Raw genomic sequence first — 23894 nt, 5'->3', positions numbered from 1 at the left:
TTGTTCTACCTCAAAGCCTTCTTTTTTCTCCCAAGACTTATTTGAATAACTCCATAATTCTACCAGTGTCTCCAGGAAGAAACCATGATGCTGCTTTTCTTTGACTCCCTATATCCAATCCATCTCCAAGTGTTTTTGGCTGTGCTTCTAAAATACAGCTAAATCCATTTATTTCTCTTTATTCCCACTGTTAACAATCTAGTATAACCCACCATTATTTTTCATCTGAAATACTAATCAGTTTTCTAGCCTTCCTGAGAAAGGAGAGCACTCTCTTCCAATGTCTTCTATGCCATAAGCACAACTTGCCTTCAGAACTAAATCTAGAAATCTATGCCCTTAATTCTTATGTTATATTGCCCTCTAATTAGACTGAGAAGGAGAGGCCAGCAAGGTAGGAAACCTGAAGAATGTTGTGGCACAGAAACTAAAAGACGAGTGTTTCAAGGACTAGTTAACAGTGTGAATATTCCTAAGAGGTGAAATAAGATGAGGAGAGAGAAATGAGAATTTAGCTTCAAGATGGTAGTGTGGTGACATTGACAACGGCAGTTTTAATGGAGTAAAAGAAAGGAATTTTATTGTAGTGGGTTGAGACAATAACTGGAGGTGACACTACCACAGAGTGTCCTTTAAAGAAGTTTTTCTGGATTTAGGAAGTAGAAAAATGGAATGGTAGCTAGAGGGAATAAAAGGTCAAAGGACAGATTTTTGTTGGATGTTTGTTTAAAGATGGAAGATGCTAGAATTTACATGCTAATGGAAAATGTCTAGTAGGGTGGGAGAAACTTAATGTATGAGAAGGAAGGGGTATGTGCGTGTAGGGGGTGTTCAGCATTCTAAAGTAGACTCCAGGGTAGAGGACCTTGTCTGTGTTGTTTTTAGCTGTATTTCTAGTATCTAGAATAGTACCTGCCACAATATTTGTTACTCCATAAACTGTCTAATATTTGTTGAATAAATGAATGACTTGGACCCTACTTCTCTTACCTCCTGTCAATTCATTCTTGACATATTAGCTAGAAAAATATTTTTTTTAAAAATGATGTCATGTCACTGTCCAGTTGAAAGTGATCAGTCATTCCTATTTCACTTAGAATAAAATCCCAGCTCCTGTGACCCATAGGATCCCGACTGAGGTAGCAACTGCCTTCTGCAGCCCTATCTCCTGACCCTCTTGCTTTCATTAACTACTCCAGCCACACTGGCCACCTTTAATTTCCTAAAACTGAAGGACTCCTTTCCCCCTGTAGGGCTTTATATGTGATTTCTCCCACTAACCCCTTACCTTCTTATCATTCAGTTCTCAAATGACACTTCAGAAAGGCTTTCCCTAATATTGTAGTGGCTGAAAGCAAGGGCTCTCGAGCCAAACTGAATTCACATACCAACTCCCTGCTTACTTGCTATATGATCTTAGCCAAATTACTTAAATTATCAAAGCCCGTTTTCTCTGTTTGTAAAGTGAAGATAAGTATCTACTTTATCCAGTTTTTTTTGAAGATTAAAAGAGTATGCGTAAAACATATAGCATGGGGCCAGGCATGGTGGCTCATGCCTGTAGTCAACAGCACTTTGGGAGGCTGAGGCATGAGGATCACTTAAGGCCAGGAGTTTGAGACCAACCTGGGTAACATAGTGAGATCCCAAAAAAAAAAAAAAAAAAAAAAAAGCTGAGTGTGCTAATGCACGCCTGTAATCCCAGCTACTCAGGAGTATGAAGTGGGAGGACTGCTTGAGCCTAGGAGGTTGAGGCTTCAGTGAGCTGTGTTCCTGCCCCTGCACTCCATCCTGGGTGACACAGCAAAACCGTGTCTCAAAAAAACAAACAAAAAACATAGTACAAAGCATGGCACATAATAAGCACTATATAAGTGTTCCCTGTTACCCCTTTTGTTATTGTCTGAAATTGAATGCCCCCATTGTTCATTTTTATTTCCACTTCCTACTTTTGTCTTCACAGTACTTATAAAAATTTATAATTATTTATTTGCCTACTTTATTTATTATGTCGTCCTCACCAGATACTGGAAAACAAAAAAGCAGGGACCATGTCTGTCTTTTATTCTCTTTATATCTCTAGTGCCTAATTCGGTGCTTGTCATATAGTTAGCATCTATAATAAATATTTACTAAAATAGGCCAGAAATCATGCTGTATATTGAAACATCAGTGACCAAACTAAGATCACTGTAGGACCCAGTGAAATCAAAGCCCAGATCAGGCAGAGCACAGCTTTAGTTTAATGTTCTACTTTTGTCAAGTGGCATATGATTTTTGTCATTACTTTTTATCAAAGGCTTGGTTCTTAGGCTTGACTCTTCTACCTTTATTTATTCAATTATTTAAATCAAATTTTAATGGAAGGCTTTTTAAAAAAAACAATAACAGAATCATTTTAAAAATTGAGTCAGTGTTTTGGGCAGGAAGGTGTTTCATTGAAGCTGGGGTGCAATCTTAAAAGTACACTATTTTATATACTACTAAGAAAAAAATGCCAACTATGGCACAACTCTTTATCACTAAGAATTTTTTCTACTCATGCAAAGAGCCCCCTTTTAAAAAAATCATATAATACCCTTGCACCTATATACAAAGAACAATATAAGCAAAATTAATTGGCTGAGGCATTCCTAAAACTTCTTAACATTCAAACTGTCTTTTCACTGGTTTTCAACTCAGAGTCTCTGTGTCCATGTTTTATTTTTATAATATCATTCTCTGTTTAGAGCATTAATGATGTATCATTTCTTAAACCAATGTCCATTATTATCTCCAAGGTTTTCTTCCAACATACTGATATCCATTCTTCAAGTTTAATACACATGTAATGACAAATATGTCATGACTACTACCCAACCAGAGTGATTATAAGATGGCTGTCAGTTTCAGATAAGTGTGAAAAAATTTGTGTCTTAAAATCAACGAAATAACATAATTGAATTTGAAGACTATTTGAAGAAAATAAATTGCCTTATAAATCTTTTACCAAGAATTGAGAATTGTTTAACAGTTAATAATGTTATTGATTTTAATCATTAATATTTACATATAATTTGACAATATTAATATTCATTGTATCATTTAAGTCTCACAACAGTCCAGTGTCATAGGTGTGTCCACTTTGCAGATGAGGAAGCCAAAGCCTCCGAGAGCCTAAGTAGGAGTCACTAGTAAGTGATGAACCATTTAGGACTATTTCTCTAGTTCCAAATGCCATATTCTTTGTTATTTGCAAAATACACTTATACAAGTAGGATATACTCAAATGAAATTTAAGAAATGGAAATTTTCAGCTCCTTGGATTTGTCATTCTGTATAGAATATACATGGCAGACTTTTTTTAAAAACAGTGTTATAAAAGTGAATAGCTATCTGTGATTCTTTATATTATTTTAGGATACTTGAAATTTTCAAGTAAAACTTGTTTTTGTTACTATTTATAGAAATAAAAATAACTTTGTGTTTACATCATGTGGTCCACTTATTCATGAACCATGAGGCTCAATAATTGACTTAATCCAACACAAGATCTAAATTACATACATGATTTGCATGACAATAAAGTTAATTAAAAAGTGTTTGTGGTTAGAGTTTTAAAAATTGATATTCGCAGGACCTTTGCCACTATGCAGAGATACAGTTTTTGTTCTTTTGGAAGTATCTCCTTTAGTCACCTTTTTACTGTTTTATTTCCTACTTATTTTAAAATACAGAGGAATGATTTTATACCAATTAAATAATTATGTTTTATTTGCATTTTCTATGTTTTGAGCAAGAAGAAAGCTGGAACATCAAAATAGTTTCTGAATTGATTGATCTTTTGTTATCTTTTAATTTCTTAAAATAATTACACAAGAGGTTGTAAAGATAGAGTTTCCATGTACCCTTCACCCAGTTTCCCCAAATGGGTGCATACATAATTCTAGTAAAGGATCAAAACCAGGAATTTGACATTGGTACAATGTGTGTGTGTAGTTTCTTGTAATTTTCTCACATGCGTAGATTCCTGTAACCTATTTAAATTATGTGTATCAACACTTCGTCCATTTTTAATGGTGAGTAGTATTCCACTGTATGGATGTGCCATGATTTGTTTACTCTTTCACCTATTGTGCAACATTTTGGTTGCCCTCAGCTTTTGTCTATACAAATGAAGCATTATGAAACATATAGAGGCTATTGTGCACACATAAGCTTTTATTTCTAATGCTCAGCAGCATGATTCTTAGGTAATATGGTAGGTGTATGTTTAGTTTTTTTAAGAAACTGCCAAACTATTTCCACCAACAATGTATGGGTGATCCAGTGTCTCTGCAAGCCCTCAAGCGTTTGGTGTTGTCATTATATTTTATTTTAGCTATTTTGATAGATGGGTAGGGACATTTATTGCAGTCTTAATTTCCATTTCCATAATGACTAATGATGTTGAACATTTTTTCATGCGCTTATTTGCCATCTGTATATTCTCTTTGGTGAAATATCTCTTTGTGCCTTTTGCGCGTTTTTTAAATTGAATTGTCTGTTTTTACTGGTAAGTTTTCAGATTTCTTTATAGATTATTTCTTTATTAGATTCAGTTTGCAATTTTTTTTTCCTGGCTCATAGCTTGTCTTTTCATCCTCTTAAATAAAGGGACTTTCACAGAGGAAAAATATAATTTTGATATAAAATCCAATCTATTAATTTTTTTCATTTATGTGTTGTGCTTTTGATGTCTCAGAGCTCATTAATGAGACCCTGGTTACAAGGATTTTCTTCTGTATTTGTGTCTAAAAGTTTTATATTTTACATTTAAATCTATGACCCGTTTTGAGTTAATTTTTACATAAAGTATGAGGTATAGGTCAAGGTTCATTTTTTTTTTTTGCCTGTGGATATCCATTTTCTTCAGCATTTTTTGTTAAAAAAGGTTCTTTTTCTTCCATTGAATTGCATTTGTACCTTTGTCAAAAGTCACTTGGCTATACTGTGTGGGGCTACTTCTCAATTGTGTATTGTATTCCACTGATCTATGTGTCTCTCCTTTCACTAATATTACACAGTATTGATTACCATAGCTATAGTAAGTCTTGAAATCAGGTAGACTGATACTTCCCTCATTATTATTCTTTTTGGTTGTGTTAGATATTCTATTTTCTTTATCATTACATATAAATTTTACAGTAATCTTATCTGTATATACAAAAAATTGTGCCAGGATTTTGATAAAAAATGTGTTAAACCTTTATATCAGTTTGGAGGAAATTAAGGGGACATCTTTATTAAGTTGACTTTTCCAATTTGCAGACATGGCATGTCTTTCCATTTTAGTCTTCTTTGATTTATTTTTTTAGCATTTTATATTATTCAGCATACAAGACCTATGCATGTTTTGTTAGATTTATACGTATTTCTTTCACTTCTTTTTTTTTGAACTATTATGCTTTTAATTTTTGCTTTTGTTTTAAATTTTGTTTCTATGTGTTTATTGCTGGTATATAGAAATATGATTGATTTTCGTGTGATGCTCTTGTGTCCTGTGGCATTGCTGAACTTGCTAATTAGTTCTATGAGGTTTTTTTCTGGTAGATTCCTTTGGATTTTCTATGTAGACTATCTTGGAATTTGCAAGTTTTGTTGCAGTTTTGTTTCTTCCTTTCCAATGTATATGCCTTTTATTGAATTTTCTTGTTTTAGTGTGCTTGCTAGAGCTTACATGCCTTGGAAACTGAATAATGTACTTCTAAATAAGTGTGAACTATGATGAATAGCAGTGGTAAGGGTGGACATCCTTGCTGTTTTCCTCATCTTAGGGGGAAGGCATTCCATAATTTAGCATAATGTTTTCTATAGGTTTTTTGTAGATTTTTCTCTACCAAGTTGAGAAGGGGGAACTTTTCCCCTCTCTTCCTCTTTTGCTAAGAGTTTTTCCCATAACTGGGTGTTGTATATTTTCAAATGCTTTTTATGCATCAATTGATATGGTCTTGTGGTTTTTCTTCTTTAGCTGCCTAATAGGATAAATTACACTAATCGATATTCAAATATTGAAACAGCCTTACATCCTTGGATAAACTTACTTAGCCATAGTGTATAATTCCTTTTATATATTGCTGATTTTTTGCTAATATTTTTAAAACAATTTTTGCATCTATATTTATGAAGTATATTGGTCCATAGTGTGGGGTTTTGGTCTTTGTTTGTTTTGGGTACTGTCTTTGTCTGGAGTACCACAGTAATACTCACTTCATAAAATTAGTTGGGAATCTTCCCTCTGCTTCTGTTTTCTTGAAGAAGTTGTGTAGAACTGGTATGAATTCTTCTTTAAACTTTTGGTAAATTTAATTTCCTAAATGGTTACAGGGCTGTTCAAATTATATATTTCATATTGGGTGAATTGTAGTAATGTAAGCACCTAATGCTAAAAATTTTCCTCTCAGCACTATTTTAGCTGCATCATACACATTTTGATATATTGTATTTTAGTTTTTACTCAGTTCAATGTATGTTTTAAATTACACTTGAAACTTTCTCTTTGATCCATGGATTATTTAGAAGTGTGTTATTATGTTTCCAAGTGCGTGGAGATGTTTATGTTATCTTTTTGTTATTGATTTTTAGTTTGATTTTATTGTGGTGAAAGAATATGTAGTCTGCTGTTGTTAGGTGGAGTTTTCTATAAATGTTGATTAGATTCTGTTGATTGACGGTGTTGTTGAGCTCTATATGCTTACTGACTTCTTGTCTAGTTCTATTAATTTGAGAGAGAAGAGTGTTGAAGTCTCTAGCTATAATAGTGGATTTATCTGTTTTTTTTTTCAGTTTTATCAGTTTTTGCTTCACATATTTTACAGCTCTATCATTTGGTGCATATATGTTTTTGATTGCTAGTCTTCTTGGTGGTGGATGGACATTACATAATATTCCTTTCCCTTGCTCAGGTCTACTTTATCTTGTAATTATATTGCCATGCCTGCTTTATTTTAATTAATGCTTGTATAGTGTATCTTTTCCTATCCTTTTACTTTCAACCTACTTATTATATTTGAAGTGAATTTACTTGTGGGAAGCATAAAGTTGGGTCACTTTTTAATCTTCTCTGGTAATCTATCTTTTAATTGGTGTATGTAGACCACTTACATTTAGTGCAATTATTGCAACATCAGTATTGAAGTCTGTAATTTATTTTCGGTTTTCTGTTTATTCTATTTTTATTTCTGTTTTTTCTTTCTGTCTCCTGTGGCTTACTTGAACTTTATTTAGAATTTAATTTTGATTTAGCTATAGTGACTTATGAATGTTATCTCTTTGAATAGACTTTTTTTTTTTTTTTTTTGATGGAGTTTTGCTCTTGTCACCTGGGCTGTAGTGCAGTGGCACGATCTCAGCTCACTGCAACTTCTGCCTCCCGGGTTCAAGCAATTCTCCTGCCTCAGCCTCCTGAGTAGCTGGGAGCCCACCACTCCAGGTGCCCGCCACCACACCCGGCTAATTTTTGTATTTTTAGTAGAGAGGTGTTTCACTATGTTGACCAGGCTGGTCTTGAACTCCTGACCTCAGGTAATCTGCCCGCCTCGGCCTCCCCAAGTGTTGGGATTACAGGTGTGAGCCACCATGCCTGGCCTGCATAGATGTTTTAGTGATTATTTAGCCTTCTCTGATATCATTCTAGTTGGGGGGATAGGAGGAGAATGATAGAAGCACCTCATTATAGCCTGTCATTAGTGAAATTCTAGGCTCTCCATTGCACCTTTGCAGGCTTGGGTGGGTATAGAGCCAGAATTTTTTTGTGTGGTCTTCTGCTGTGGTGGAGTGGTTATTTCCTTAAAAATTTCTGTCTTGTTAGGTTGCTCCTTTTCTGGTTCTGTGACTAAAGAGGGCAGTTCGGGGGCTGTTTATGTGTGTGCCCACTGGTGTATCAGGGTTGCAGCTTTTGTAGGACCTAGAACATACTAGGCAAAAGGAAAACCCAGGGAACTCACCAGTGTGTTGTTCCTCAGGTCACTAGTCAGTCTGATTTCAGCTTTCCACTTTTCATCGTCTTCATTTATTTGTCTTCATATGTATGTATTATATATATGTTTATTTATATTTATATGTATCTCCAGGGTTTTTTGTTTTTGTTGTTGGTTTTTTTTTGTTTTTTTGTACTTAGCAGGAGAAATAGGGAAAGGTACATCTAAACCTTACTGGAAGCAGTCTTTTTGTTTTTTTTAATAGGGACTATATTTATAAGAATCAAATCAAATACTATGTGAACTCTGTAGGCCAGTGCCTGGCACAGCTTACTGGCTCAGCAAATATTAGCTAGTATTATCATGTATGTCATCCTTATTAAGAATGATCTTAAATTGCTGTGGTAACTTTTGACAAGTATATTTATAGTTGGATCTAAAGAGCACTAAAATTGCTTTCTGAGCTTTCATTTGATATTAAAATCCAGGGTCAGAATGATTCATTTTGGAAATAACATAGACATTTAGTGGAACAAGCATGTTTCTACTAGTTTTATGTTTTTAGGCATGTTATTTAATCTCCGAGCCTCAATTTGCTGTTTGAAGAAGTAATTATTAATACCAGTCTTAAAGGATTATTATAAGTGTTGGATGAAATAACTGTATAAATTATTTATGATAAATCCCTGTACCTTCATTCTTATTATATCACTAAACAACTAAACAGCAAATAAATGGCTAGAAACGGAACCATTTATTTGCCTATCAATGTTTACCTGTCAACAGAAATAGAAGTTTTGCTGTATAGTATTGTTCTCCAATTTATTGGTTTAAAGGTCCAAAACATTTTGCTGTATGATGTGGATGTAGATATTGAATTTAGGTTGTTGTGATCATTGTCAAAATTTCCCTCCAAACATGCCCTTTGTTTTCAGTGTATTAACATGCACAAGTTTCTCCCATCTATACCAAAGTAAAACAAAACAAAATTTCCTGGTATCTACATGCTCCTCTAGGCCCCACTTTGATGAATTTTTTTTGCTTGTTTGTTTTTGTTTTTGAGACAGTCTTGCTCTGTCATCCAGGCTGGAGTGCAGTGGTGTGATCTCGGCTTACTGCAACCCCTGCCTCCTGGGTTCAAGCAATTCTCCTGCCTCAGCCTCCTGAGTAGCTGGGATTACAGGTGCCCATCACCACAGCTGGCTAATTTTTGTATTTTTAGTAGAGACGAGATTTCACCATGTTGACCAGGCTGGTCTCGAACTCCTGACCTCAGGTGATCCACCTGCCTTGGCCCCCCAAAGTGCTGGGATTACAGGCATGAGCCACCGCACCCAGCCTTGATGAACTTTTTAAAAGAATAATGTATATAAATTGTGCCCATTATTTCCACTTAACTCCACTGTTATCTGTTCTCTCCCTATTTTACCCCAAATCATCAGTGACATTTTCCCGTCACCTTTTGATGATATAGGTGACAACTTCATACTTGAAATTATCTTCCCTTAATTTCTACTGCCTCTCCTGGTTTTCCTCCATTTCTCTCACTGTTCTTTGTGAATTCTTCCTCAGCCATATACCTTGCTCACTTGTGTCATTCACAAATTCTATTTTCCACTATATTTTCAATCCATCTAGACCAGCACCGGGTATGTAGCAAGTGCTCCACAGATAACATGTATACATATCGATCGCATATAGAACAAAAACAGACCGGGCGTGGTGGCTCATGCCTGTAATCCCAGCACTTTGGGAGGCCAAGGTGGGCAGATCACAAGGTCAAGAGATTGAGACCATTCTGGCCAACATGGTGAAACCCCGTCTCTACTAAAAATATAAAAATTATTGTGTATTTTTGAACAAAAACATCGTGAAACTAATATTCAGTATCTACCCACATCCTTTTCCCCACGTCTCCTCTACTGGATAGCCTGGAGGATGGGGTAGTAATTACTGCTTTAGAATGTTCCATGTTGATCAAATATCCTTGCTAACATCTATTATTCTAATCTTCAAGAGATCTTTTAGAAATCCAGTGGAATCTAAGGTTGTAGGAGATAATGTGTCTTTTGATCCTCAGTGTCAACTTCCTCTAACACACAGAGGGATTAAAATACATATCTTTTAGTGGATGAAAACATAGAGCGATTCCAAGGGGCATCCAGGCAATCTGGACTGAGTCACCCGATTCTGTAGTTATTTTAGACAGGCCATAGAGATGCCCTACATTGCTGTTATAGGTTATTGATGCCCCAGCTCATCACTAGACTGGAGAATGAGACCAGGAGTAACATCTTGGCTACATTGTGACACTGAGAAGACACCTTGATCCTTTGCACAGCTTCAACACATATCTGTCAAACTAGTATAGACTGTTTTCAATCATATTGTCTGTGTATCTGCTTTGGGTGCCCTTTTGCATAGTATAAATACTTCCTGGCTATTCCTTTTATTTGTATTTATTTATTTAGTTAGTTAGTTAGTTATTTAGAAACAGAGCCTCACTCTGTCACCCAGGCTGGAGTACAATGGTGCAATCTCGGCCCACTGCAACCTCTGCCTCCCGGGCTCCAGCGATTCTCTCGGTGAGCCTCTCAAGTAGCTGGGATTACAGGCACCTGCCATCATGCCTGGCTAATTTTTGTATTTTCATAGAGACAGGGTTTCACCATTTTGGCCAGGCTAGTCTTGAACTCCTGACCTCAGGTGATCCCCCCGCCTCCACCTCCTAAAGTGCTGGGATTACAAGGGTAAGCCACCACTCCCAGTCCCTGGCTATTTCTTTTAAACATTTGTTTTCATCATCTTGGAGTTAGGGAGGCTTGCACAAATCTCCTGCCAATTCTCTATTATTTCCTTTGATTCTGACACTCCAGATTAGACAACTTTGCAATGAGAGCTCTTGTGTTCAACTTCACTCTTATGCCCTAGGAATTATTAGAGAGCTGCTTCTCTTGTCCCTTCCTCCACGATTTTATAAGTATAAACTTATTGATTAATGTCAATTAAATGATTTGCTCGTCATTTCTGTTAAATTTCTTAGAAAATAAGCCTTAACTTCTACTTATTTTACACACATTATATGCTAAATTACGTTTCTTTTTGAGACAGAGTCTCTCTCTGTCACCAGGCTGGAGTGCAGTGTTGGGATCTCAGCTCACTGCAACCTCCACCTCCTGGGTTCAAGTGATTCTCCTGCCTTAGCCTCCTGAGTAGCTGGGACTACAGGCATGAGCCACCACGCCCATCTAAATTTTACATTTTTATTAGAGACAGGGTTTCACCATGTTGGCCAGGATAGTGTCAAACTCTTGACCATGTGATCCGCCCACCTCGGCCTCTCAAAGTGCTGGGATTACAGGCATGAGCCACTGCGCCCAGCCAATTATGTATTTTTTTTAAATATTCTCAACAACACAACTAGATAGATATAGTTTATCTGCATTTTACAGATGATGAAAATAATAATAAAAAATTAGAAGTTATTTACCTCAAATATATCACAAGTAAATGCTGAACCAGCATTGGAACTCCAGCCTGATTCTAATGCCCTACTTTTTCTTTCATTTCGCATTGTTAAAAGAAAAGCTTTAGGCAAATAAAATTTAACAGAGTTTGAGCAAAGAACAATTCATGAATCAGGTAGCATTCAAAACTGAAAGAGGTTCAGAGAGCTCCACTCCAGCAGTGTGACCAGCAAGCTTTTATAGGTTGAACATGGAAACAAAGTAGAGAAATTACCTGATTGACTACAGCTAGGCATTTGCCTTATTTGGATATTGTCTGATGGAAGTTCCCTGTTTGTCACCAGTAGGTTGGTTGGCTGTTTGTGATTGGCTAAGGCTTGTTTTTGGTTTTTGGTTTTTAAGTCAGTTACAATAAATGTTTCCAAGTTAAGTTTCAGTTCTCTTAACATAAGAGGGCTGGTTACAGAGCGTAACCTCAGGCTAGTAGCCATCTTATTTAACAACATTATATCATACTCTTGGGAAGATATATGATTTTTACACAAGCTAATATTTCACATCTGTGTATTTTATAAATATTAGAAAAGAAGAGGAAACATGCATAATTTTAAAAACAGTCTTACAAGTGACTTATGAAGATGCCTTGTGAGGTAAAGAATTAGTCCTGGGACATTAGCCATATATAATTGTCTTTATGCCTCACTCTAATTTGAAATACTCTTTTTCTATCCTAGGTCATGTGTTATCAACATTGTTAAGTCAAGATTTGAAGTGTCGTGACAGTTAATTTCATTTATAAACTTGCCTGGGCCATCTGGTGCCCAGATATTTGGTCAGACATTCTGAATGTGTCTGTAAGGATATTTCTGGATGAGATTAACATGTGAATGAGGGGACCAAGTAAAGCAGATTTTCCTGTGTGGTGGGCCTTATCCAATCAAATGAAGAATTGAATAGAATAAAAGACTGAGTAATAGGAGATTTATCCTGCCTATTTGAGTTGGGACATATATCAGTCTTTTCCTGCCACTGGACTCAAATTGAAAAATTGACTCCTCTTGGGTCTTAAGCTTGCCAGCTTTTGGACTGAAACTTACACCATTGGCTGTTGTGGTTCTCAGGCCTTTGGACTTGTACTGAAACTGTACTGTCAGCTCTCCTGGGTATCCAGCTAACTAGTTGTAGATCTTGGGACTTCTTAGCCTCTATTATCACGTGAGCTTATAATAAATCAATTTTGTACTGTCTCTCTCTCTTGCTCTCTCTCTCTGCCCTCATCTTCATCCATCATATTGGTTTCGTTCTCTCGTTCCTTTTCCTCAGAAATAGCCTCCAAGCCTTTCATTATCTCTCTTCCTCCATGATACCCACTCTCATTTTTAATATGTCTCCCTATTCATAGTTACTCAGAACACTACACACAGAATGATTTCTACAAGTCACTTAGATTTCCAGCAGTACTGCCAATTACAACCTATTACTGTCTCCTGCACACACAGGCACATACACACCTCCACAGCCACACACATTCACACAGGCACACTATTTTTCCACACAGTATAATGGCTATCCAGTGGAAATTTCTGTGATGATGAGAATGTTTTATATTTGCTTTGTATAATATAGTAGTCACTAGGCAGATGTATTAGTCTGACTTATTCAGAAAAACAGAACCAAAGGGATATATATACATACACACACACACACACACACGTATTTGTATTTCTACTGTACATATGTATAGGTATTTTTACTATATATATGTATATGTGTTTGTAATGTATATATATGGAGGCAGACAGACAGAAAAACTATAAGGAATTAGCTCATGTGATTATGGAGGCTGAGAAGACCCAAGATTTGTAGTCACCAAGCGGGAGACTTAGGAGAGCTGATGGTATAGTTCCAGTTTGAGTTCCAGCTTGAAGTCAGGCAGAAAGAAAGAGTTCTTTCTTATTCAGCCTTTTGTTCTATTCAGACCTTCAACAGACAGGATGAGGCACATCTACAGTGGGGAGGACAATCTGCTTTACTCAGTGTACCAGTTCAAATGTTAATCTCATCTGGAACACCCTCACAGACATACCCAGAAGTAATGTTTAACCAAAAATGTGGACACTCTGTGTCCTAAACAAATTGTCACTCATCACGCCACATATGACTGACCACTTAAATGTGGCTAGAGCAATGAGGGACCTGGATTTTTAGTTGTATTTACTTACAAGTAATTTAAATAGCTACACATGGCTCATGGTTACTGTCTTGCATAGCACAGCAGTAGATTGTCTTGGTCCTGGAATGGAGCTTTAATTGATGCTGTAGGACAATTTGGACTACTTCTCCAGTATCTAGCTTCCATCTAGGCCTCTTGGAACACCAGCTCTGGGAGAACCAAGCTTCATGCAAGAAGCCCAGCCACTCTGAGACTGTCATGCTGTGAAGAAGCACCAGCTAGCTACTTGGAGAGGGTGTGTTAAGAAAGAGAAAACCCTAATGATCAGTGAGGATGAGCCTTTTTTCATATGTTTATTGGCCGCGTAACTGTCTTCTTTTGAGAAGTGTCATATCCTTTTGAGAGGTGTCATATCCTTTGCCCACTTTTTGATGGGGTTATTTTTTTCTTGCAAATTTGTTTAAGTTCCTTGTAGATTCTGGATATTAGACCTTTTTCAGATGGGTAGATTGCAAAAATTTTCTCCCGTTCTGTAGGTTGCCTGTTCACTCTGATACTAGTTTCTTTTGCTATGCAGAAGCTCTTTAGTTTAATTAGATCCCATTTGTCAATTTTGGCTTTTGTTGCAATTGCTTTTGGTGTTTTAGTCATGGAGTCTTTGCCCATGCCTATGTCCTGAATGGTATTGCCTAGGTTTTCTTCTAGGGTTTTTATGGTTTTGGGTTTTACACTTAAGTCTCTAATCCATTTTGAGTTAATTTTTGTATAAGGTGTAAGGAAGGGGTCCAGTTTCAGTTTTCTGCATATGGCTAGCCAGTTTTCCCAGGACCATTTATTAAATAGGGAATCCTTTCCCCATTGCTTGTTTTTGTCAGGTTTGTTGAAGATCAGATGGTTGTGGATGTGTGCCTACATGGTATACGATTTCACAAAAGATTGAATAAAGAAGCAGATATGAGAATCTAGTTGTCTTCCATTAAGCCAGATGTTAAAGAGATTTGCAAAAATATAAAACAATGTAACCCTTCTCAAGAAACTTTTTTTTTTGTTTTGGAAAATAGTTATTTTACAGTTATCCATTTATATATTTTTGTAGTTATATATAGTTATATACATAGGTATGTATATAAAATGGATATATATGAATATGTATATTAAATAGATATATCGAATATAGTTATATAAAATTTTTTGTTATTTTTAAATGAATCAATAAATATCTAATTGTTCTCAGAAAAAAAAATAAGAAAAAGAAGAAAGATCCCTATCTCTTCTAGCCATCCCAGCTGAATCATAAGAAATGTGAATGAGGAAACCATACTGGACATGTAACCCAGTCAGACCTTCAGATGGCTTCAGCCACAGCTGCCATTTGCCTGTAGTTGTATGAAAGCTCCCAAGCAAGAATCATCACCTAAACTCACAGGACCATTAGAGATTATAAATTGTTGTCTTAAGCCACTAAGTTTTAGGGTGATAACTGGAACAGAAATGTAGAATCAAGGTTTTCTATTTGTCTGGTTTTCCAAGTTCCCAATCCTCTTTTCCTTTCTGTTTCCCACTTGCTTTTGATGATGCAACTTTTATGTTTAGAGCTGAATTTGCAATTCATGATATTCACAATTATCTGATCTTTACCTATCTTGGTTTTCTGACCTCATGTTTAAAAAATCTTTCTTAATTAAGATATATGCGGTTTTCCTTTCTACTTTTAAATAGCCCAACTTGGAAAAGTTCTTGCCTTTTTCTTTTTTACTAAAGCCATAACTAATTAATGCAATCTAATACTGATCTTTTTCAACCAATTATCTTGTAAAAGTCTAATCTCAGAAGGCATATAGTTTATGGTCCAAGATCAGCATTTTAACAGCTACTTTGTTATCAGAAGAGAAAGGATTGGCAAGGAGGGGGATTGCGTTGGGCATATACTCAATAACTATGTTAGAAATAACACCTCTTATGTATAGTAATAATATTAATCATGTAGTGAAATCCTATATAAGCTATTTATACAACTTGTACATTTTGCTATTTAACATAATTATATAGCCTTGAATGTTAGCCCTTATGAAAAATATACTTTTATTCCAATGAGCTCAACATTTATGAAAATTCAAAAGGAATTTAATATTAAATGTCAGGAAAACAAATGTTTAAAACAAGTTTTACTGTCTTATTATTTTTCTTAGTGGTTATTTTTGTGTATTTGCCATCAAGAGGGCAAATTTTGGAGTCTGAAACTTGCATTAGGTCTCTACTACATCAGTGACTTTTTTTTGTTTATTCTAGTTCTAAGGACATATGGAATTGGCTATGGATAATTCATATGCTTTCAATCAACGAAGCACCTGTAATGGAATTCCATCTGAGAAGAAAAACAACTTCCTTGTATCAGAAGATCATGGACAAAAAATCTTAAGTGTACTACAGAATTTTAGAGAACAAAATGTCTTTTATGATTTCAAAATAATTATGAAAGATGAAATAATCCCGTGTCATCGTTGTGTGTTAGCAGCATGCAGTGACTTTTTCAGGTACTTTACATTGTCTATGCCTCAGATTTTATGATTTGGATAATTAAGTTCTATTTTATACTGCACTCAAGTTTTCCCCCACAAGAACATGCAACAGTAATTTTTAATTCTTAAAAAAAAAAAAACCTAATTAGGCTGGGCACGGTGGCTCACACCTGTAATCCCAGCACCCTGAGAGGCCAAGGCAGGCAGATCACCTGAGGTCAGGACTTCAAGACCAGCCTGGCCAACATGGTGAAACTCCGTCTCTACTAAAAATACAAAAATTAGCCAGGCGCAATGGCGTGCGCCTGTAATCCCAGCTATACAGGAGGCTGAGGCACAAGAATCCCTTGAACCCAGGAGGCTGAGGTTGGGTGAGCTGAGATCACACCACACACCACTGCACTCCAGCCTGGGCAACGGAGCGAGACTCCATTTCAAAAAAACAAAAACAAAAAACCTAATTAGAACCAAGATTAACTAATGATTTTTTTTTTTTAGATGGAGTCTTGCTCTGTCGCCCAGGCTGGAGTGCAGTGGTGTGATCTCGGCTCACTGCAAGCTCCGCCTCCCAGCTTCAAGCCGTTCTCCTGCCTCAGCCTCCTGAGTAGCTGGGACTACAGGCGCCCGCCACCACACCCGGCTAATGTTTTGTATTTTTAGTAGAGACAGGGTTTCACCGTGTTAGCCAGGATGGTCTCGATTTCCTGACCTCGTGATCAGCCCGCCTTGGCCTCTCAAAGTGCTAGGATTACAGGCGTGAGCCACTGCTCCAGGCCATGATTTTTTAGTAGGAGAGAATTTAAGACTACCTTTTTTTTTAAAATATAGGACTTCCCAGGTCAGCATTTCCCAAAGTTCTCTGGAACATTAATCCCTTGAAATGCTCTGGGACAGAAGAAATTTTTTTGATGGTGTCAGCTTTATTTGGGGGATCCCTGTGTTGTATTATTTTAGAAAAAGAAGACGACAGGTTGAACAAAAATGGAAGCAAAATTTGAAGAAAATAACTCTGAGAGAAAAGTAAATTTCCGTCCTATGTTGTATTCATGTATTATGGGGAGAGGAGGCTCTAACCGATTTAAAAATGTATCCTCTCCTTAGCAAATTCATCCTCTTCTTATATTAGGGAAAAGTACTTCTTAGCTATAAGGCATTTCTTGAAAGCACTCAGCTTGTTCTAATTCTAAGCAACCTTCTGAATAGAATTTGGTTTCCCATGTAGATCACCCTAAAGAGAATATCCTATTCATAACACTGCAGTAATCACTATGATGACAGCAGGTTTCCAATTCTGCGAGGTTAAGGGTCAGACACATGACCTTGCAATTACTGTGTTAATTGTATCAAGGTAGTACTATCCTGTGAGGCTTCTTGGTCAATAGACAAGCCCCTTTTGGTGAAACCCTGATCTTCAGCCTTCCTAGTTATACCACAATAAACTTAAATCCTAATTGTAATATTTTGCATTATGTTCATTTGTGGAAGCAATTTTAATTTGAATTAAGCAGGGTTTAAATCTCTAATAAACTTGATTAAAAAATAAGGTTTAAGATGTAGAAATACTAAGATGCATATTTTATATGCAAGTTAATTTATACTGTTTTGAATCCTCAATTTAACCCCAATTTTTTTACCGCCATCTAATTAGATCTCATCCTTATTGCCTTTAGAGTAAACCTTACAAGCTAGATTTCATTCAACAAACATATACTGATACATACTTCCTGCTAAACACCTGTTCCTGTAGGGGCTCTTGCTTTGTAATTGGGAGCAATGGCTTAGTACTGCAGCACAGTTTACTGGGGCCATGGAGGCTACAACGGTCTTGAACTAGCTGTTTGCCTAATTTGACTATATGTCTTCATCTATTCTTTTTATTTCTTCTCTCAGGTAATCAAAGTTGTTCTTTGAACTTCACTGGGGCCCTTACTGTCTTATACTGTGCCATTCTTATTTCCACCAGTGTCTTCCCTCCTCTCTTATAACCTAACTTTTCTTCCATGTAACTCTTTTCTGCCCCCCTATCCTTCAGGTCCCCTCTTCATCACAGGAAGCTGTGTGGTACAATGGTTAAGTAGTTGGCCTCTTAATACATATGCCCTAAGTCTAAGTCCAAGCTCTACCATTTACTAGACATGTTTTATTAGGCAAGTCACTTAACCCCTTCAGGCCTCAGTTTCCTCATTTGTAAAAAAGTAGGATTATAAAAATAGGACTTAACTCATAGAATTATTATATTGCTTAAATGAAATAACATGTAAGTAATAATTAGCACTGTACCTACTTCATTCAGTTAATATTAGCTGCTATGATTATTATTTCTAAACCTAGCAAAAATGTAAATAATCTGGTATGAACACACAGCTTGATTTCCCTGTGATGTTTTCATGCTAATAAAATACTCTTATGTAGGCATTTCAATTTATAGACCTGCACTCTTCTTGATGCTATTTTTTATTCAATTTACACATAATTTTTGCACATATTTCTTTGTTCAGCTTACTGCTAGTTTTTTATAGGCCTGCTTTTAGTTTTTAAAATTACTGTTAGAACAATGTATTTTTAAAGTTTTCTACCTGGTTTAAATAACAAAAATATCAGATTCTTTATTACATATAGTACTTTATGAAATGAGTACATAATTCACATTAAAATATGTACATATGTAATAGACATTTGACAATTTACACTCTCCTATAATGCTGCTAATTCATAATATGATCAAACTCACTTAATGGGATACTGAAAATGTAAAATAAAAATGTCAGAAAAGTGCACAGTGCATGAAAATATCCCTCTTACAGTGTTTTTGGAAAACAAAAATTATTATTGAGATGGCATGTCATTGGAGACAAGAAACTGAAAAGGAATCACACACGTTTTATACATACTTCATGATAAGATGGTAAATTGGAGATAGATGTTAACTGGATACTTTAAGATGAATAGGATGAAGTACAGAAATATAATCTTACATGTGTCTTCTCAAAGAAAATGTGGAAGCCGATAGTAAATTATAAATACATCAAATCTGATAGAAAACATTTTTTAAAATAATAATAGCAATAAAAGCTAATACTTTGCATCAATTAACCCATTTATTCTTCTCAGCACCCAATGACATAGATACTACCAGTACCTGCATTTTCAGATGAAGAATTCAAAGCACAATAAAGAAGTCACCTCCCCAAGGCCACACAGCTAATAAGTGGCAGTGGCTACATACGCTGGCAGCTGGGCCCTATGGACCATATAGCCAGCTGGGCTATATGGACTCTCAATATTATCCTAAACTGCTGTAGATGTCTTAATAATCTATATAATTTTTATCACAGGTTAATATTTCTATTGATATACATTATTTAAAAACCCTGCATAATGTGTAACATTTTGCAAGTCCACTCATATTTTTCAGTTGGATGTTGTACTTTTTAAATAGATTTCATTACCTTCTGGAGTAGACTCTGATAAGTAAATTGGTTTTCCCCTAGAATACTTTGGGCAACTAGGAACACTGCTCAGAAAGACATCCTAGACAATACTGGCACAAATACAAATCATTATTAAACCAGAACCTATAGTAAAATACATTTTGTTCCATGCCCATACATTTCCAAATAATTTATGTTTTTACCTAAACTAAGCCAAAGAAATTCCCAGTTCCTTAGATTCTGTCAGCTTTACCATGTAGCAATAAAACAAAACTTATTATGAAGAACTTTCAAGCTGGTCTAATTATTCAAATTTGGGGACCTATCTCCATCTCTCAGTGCCTATTACCAAACTCCTTTTTTTTTTCACCTTTTTGCTTGATGTGGTACACTGTTATTGTTTAGTTTTAGGAAATCACATTCCCCCTCTCCTAAAGAACTATATAAAATATCTTTTTAGACATGTATCTTATTTGGTGAATTTTCCCCACACAATAGAGTCATTGGAGACATCAGGTATCTCACTGTACTCTTTTCTGTTTCATTAATGTGAAATCAAAGATGAATTTGAAAGAGACTTTTAAATCCTAAGCCCTAAATAATTATATTTTAAGTAATTTTAGTTATCACCAGCACAGTTGTTACTAATTAATCCATAAATAAAGAAATTTGGCCATCAGCAAGGTTTTGCCCCAATAGCGTTAATAATAAATAAGTATACAAAATTTGAATCTTTTTAGTCTTTTTTTATTAGTTGCTATAGCTCAGCTGTAGTGTACATATTTTGTAATATAGGCATTTTGTAATATGTTTGTTGGCAGATAAATAATGTTATATAATTCTAGATATTAATTAGGAGGCAATTAAAATATGCTTTTATAAATATATTTTAAGTCAAGAGTAAGGAATCCTCTTTAAGGTAATATTGAAAATAATTATGGAATAAAATATTCCTGCTGTTTTTCTGTGTTCTTTATTTTTGCAGGGCTATGTTTGAAGTAAACATGAAAGAAAGAGATGATGGAAGTGTTACCATTACTAATTTGTCCTCCAAAGCAGTAAAAGCATTTCTCGATTATGCCTATACTGGAAAAACAAAAATAACAGATGATAATGTGGAAATGTTCTTCCAGTTGTCATCATTTCTTCAAGTTTCCTTCCTATCCAAAGCTTGCAGTGACTTTTTAATAAAAAGTATTAATCTTGTCAATTGTTTACAGTTATTATCTATATCAGATAGCTATGGCTCCACCAGTTTGTTTGATCATGCATTACACTTTGTACAACATCACTTTTCTTTATTATTTAAATCCAGTGATTTCTTAGAGATGAATTTTGGAGTACTACAAAAATGTCTGGAATCAGATGAATTAAATGTTCCTGAAGAAGAAATGGTACTGAAAGTTGTCCTTAGTTGGACTAAACATAACTTAGAATCAAGGCAAAAGTATCTGCCTCATTTGATTGAAAAAGTGAGATTACATCAGTTATCTGAGGAGACACTTCAGGACTGTCTGTTCAATGAAGAGAGTTTACTCAAAAGCACAAACTGTTTTGACATAATCATGGATGCAATTAAGTGTGTGCAAGGTTCTGGTGGACTCTTCCCTGATGCTCGACCATCCACAACTGAGAAATACATATTCATTCACAAAACTGAGGAAAATGGAGAAAATCAATATACATTTTGCTATAACATTAAAACTGATTCATGGAAAATACTGCCGCAATCACACCTGATTGATTTGCCAGGATCTAGTCTTTCGAGTTACGGAGAGAAAATATTCTTGACAGGTGGTTGCAAAGGGAAATGTTGTCGAACGGTTCGACTGCATATTGCTGAGTCATATCATGATGCCACTGATCAAACCTGGTGCTACTGTCCAGTCAAAAATGATTTCTTCTTGGTATCAACTATGAAAACACCAAGAACCATGCATACATCAGTTATGGCTCTCGATAGATTATTTGTCATAGGTGGAAAAACTAGAGGATCCCGGGACATTAAAAGTCTCTTAGATGTTGAATCTTACAATCCTCTTTCCAAAGAATGGATATCTGTTAGCCCATTACCCAGAGGCATATACTATCCAGAAGCAAGCACATGCCAAAATGTAATTTATGTTCTTGGATCAGAGGTAGAGATTACAGATGCTTTTAACCCATCACTTGATTGCTTTTTTAAATACAATGCTACAACTGATCAGTGGTCTGAACTAGTAGCAGAGTTTGGGCAATTTTTTCATGCAACATTAATTAAAGCTGTACCAGTAAACTGTACACTGTATATATGTGACCTTTCCACCTATAAGGTTTATAGTTTTTGTCCAGACACTTGTGTTTGGAAAGGCGAAGGATCTTTTGAGTGTGCAGGCTTTAATGCAGGTGCAATTGGAATTGAAGATAAAATTTATATATTAGGTGGTGATTATGCACCAGATGAAATCACAGATGAAGTGCAGGTCTACCACAGCAACAGGTCTGAATGGGAAGAAGTTTCACCAATGCCTAGAGCCTTAACAGAATTTTACTGCCAGGTGATTCAGTTTAATAAATACAGAGACCCATGGTTTTCTGATCTATGTGCTTGAACATTCTAAAACGAGTCCAGTTCTAGTAACCTAAAGTAAATTTGTTAACCAAAATGATAGGTAAAAAGATCTATACATCTTAATGAAATAAAACGTTCCTGCTTTTAGTTATGTATGTACACCATATATGAATAAACAGTTTCCAAAAACTTAAAATACACAATATATTTTACCAAAAATTATACTGAATATAATTTAACCTTGGGGTATCCAGAGTACTTAGTATTTTCACATGAAACTACAAATCATATACTCTGACACTTTGATTTTTAAAGTACTCTGTCCATAAAAGATTTGTACTATTTAGATGGGAGAAATCTCTTGAGAAAGTAAAAATGAATTACACTGTATCTTATATGAAGTAAAAAATAAATCAGAGGTGAGAATATTGTTACTGTGGGTATGAGTTGTTGAATTCCTATCATTTGTGACTGGTTAACTTAAGTACCCTTTTTACCCTTTTTTAGTTAGTTCAGAAATAATTCTCCCAGCTTTATAAATAGTACACTAAACATAGTTTAACTTTTTTTAATGACTCATTTTTTCATTAACAGCATAATGTACCATGTTATAATGCCATTAGCAATTACTTAAATGCTTTAAAAATTGCTGATTCTATTAGTTTTCAATGTCAGTTGGTTTCAATTTCTAGCTCTCTCTCTCTCTCCCCCTCCCCCTCATTTTCTGGTTCAATCTTAGTAAATTAACATTCTGGATTTAATTAGTAGTTCTAAGTTACACCTGGCCTGAGTTTATGTTAACATGTAACCCTCAATTGGAAATTTTTGGATTCTGGGATGGTAGTACTAAAATACTTTTTATGTATTTTTATGTATCATTGCTAGGTTCCAGCCTAATTGAGGACATAGAAAATTGACCTCTAATTAAGTGGATCATTATTATGGCATTTCTTAAGCTTTGTCCAAATTTGAGCTACATAAAACATTTCAGGATTTAAATTAGTACCATATCAATTTTCTGTGATGATGTATACCAACTATAAAGCACTATATTGGTTTACTACTTCAGTAAATTATTCTTAGTGAATTATTTTCTAAATTAAAAAAATGACTTGGCTTTTGGTATTGATAATAGTATTCACAACCTGCATCTGTTAAGATGTTTGATCTTTAACCCACACAGTGTAAGAGTACTGTGGTCCTTTTTCTCAGGTAGGTGATTCTGCCTTCCAAGAGTATATGTTTCTTTAATCAGTTTAAAAGATAAAGGCATTTTGGGTTTTAAGACCCCTGCTTTACATCTCAGGTAATGTGTAGATTGTATTTCTCTGGAACCAAATGTAGTTTTCTACACCCAGTTGTAAATGTTAATATTTCTCAGATGTGCACATTCTTTAAAAGTGTGTTCCTAAGTAGAAATATACCTAAATGAAGATTCTCTTATTTTATCATATAAATTCATGCAACCATAAGTTCCAAATGTATTTTTCAAAATGGAATGGAATATCAGAGTACATTTTCATGAAGTTTAAAAATCAAGGACTGTTCCTGATTAGATGACATATTTATAAAGAGTATTCTGTAAAATTGGTGGCCTTCTTATCTAAGCACATGAGTAGTTGGCTCTGCACTTTGTGTATTTAAAAAAGGAAAATTCAGTGGAGGCTTTTGTTTGTGTGTGTGTGGCTTTGAAAACTAATTATTTGAGAAAGACCATAACACAGTGAGTAGCCTATATGTGGATTTTACTGAACTGTTAATTTAAGGATATATATTAATAGAGTATGTTTAAAATAAATATTGTTTTCACCACTGA

General features: G+C 35.3%; 1 protein-coding gene across 6 annotated transcripts in view; it reads left to right on the top strand.

The window, feature by feature from the left end:
- Positions 1-23894, top strand: part of KBTBD3 (kelch repeat and BTB domain containing 3) — a 26491-nt gene extending 2597 nt beyond the window's left edge. For 3 of the 6 annotated variants that reach the window (XM_055272965.1, XM_055272964.1, XM_063635139.1), the window contains 2 exons: positions 15867-16111; positions 20513-23894. In XM_055272965.1, the coding sequence (XP_055128940.1) occupies positions 15879-16111; positions 20513-22118 (1839 nt within the window). In that variant the 5' untranslated portion in view covers positions 15867-15878 and the 3' untranslated portion in view covers positions 22119-23894. Of the gene's footprint in view, positions 1-3089; positions 3174-9695; positions 12055-15866; positions 16112-20512 lie in introns of those variants that run through there. The other 3 variants (XM_055272963.1, XM_063635138.1, XM_063635137.1) reach the window with 2 other exon arrangements.

Source organism: Symphalangus syndactylus, chromosome 3 (genome assembly GCF_028878055.3).
Source record: "Symphalangus syndactylus isolate Jambi chromosome 3, NHGRI_mSymSyn1-v2.1_pri, whole genome shotgun sequence".
Classification (NCBI taxonomy): Eukaryota; Metazoa; Chordata; class Mammalia; order Primates; family Hylobatidae; genus Symphalangus; species Symphalangus syndactylus.
This window is presented reverse-complemented; position numbering and strand designations above follow the sequence as displayed.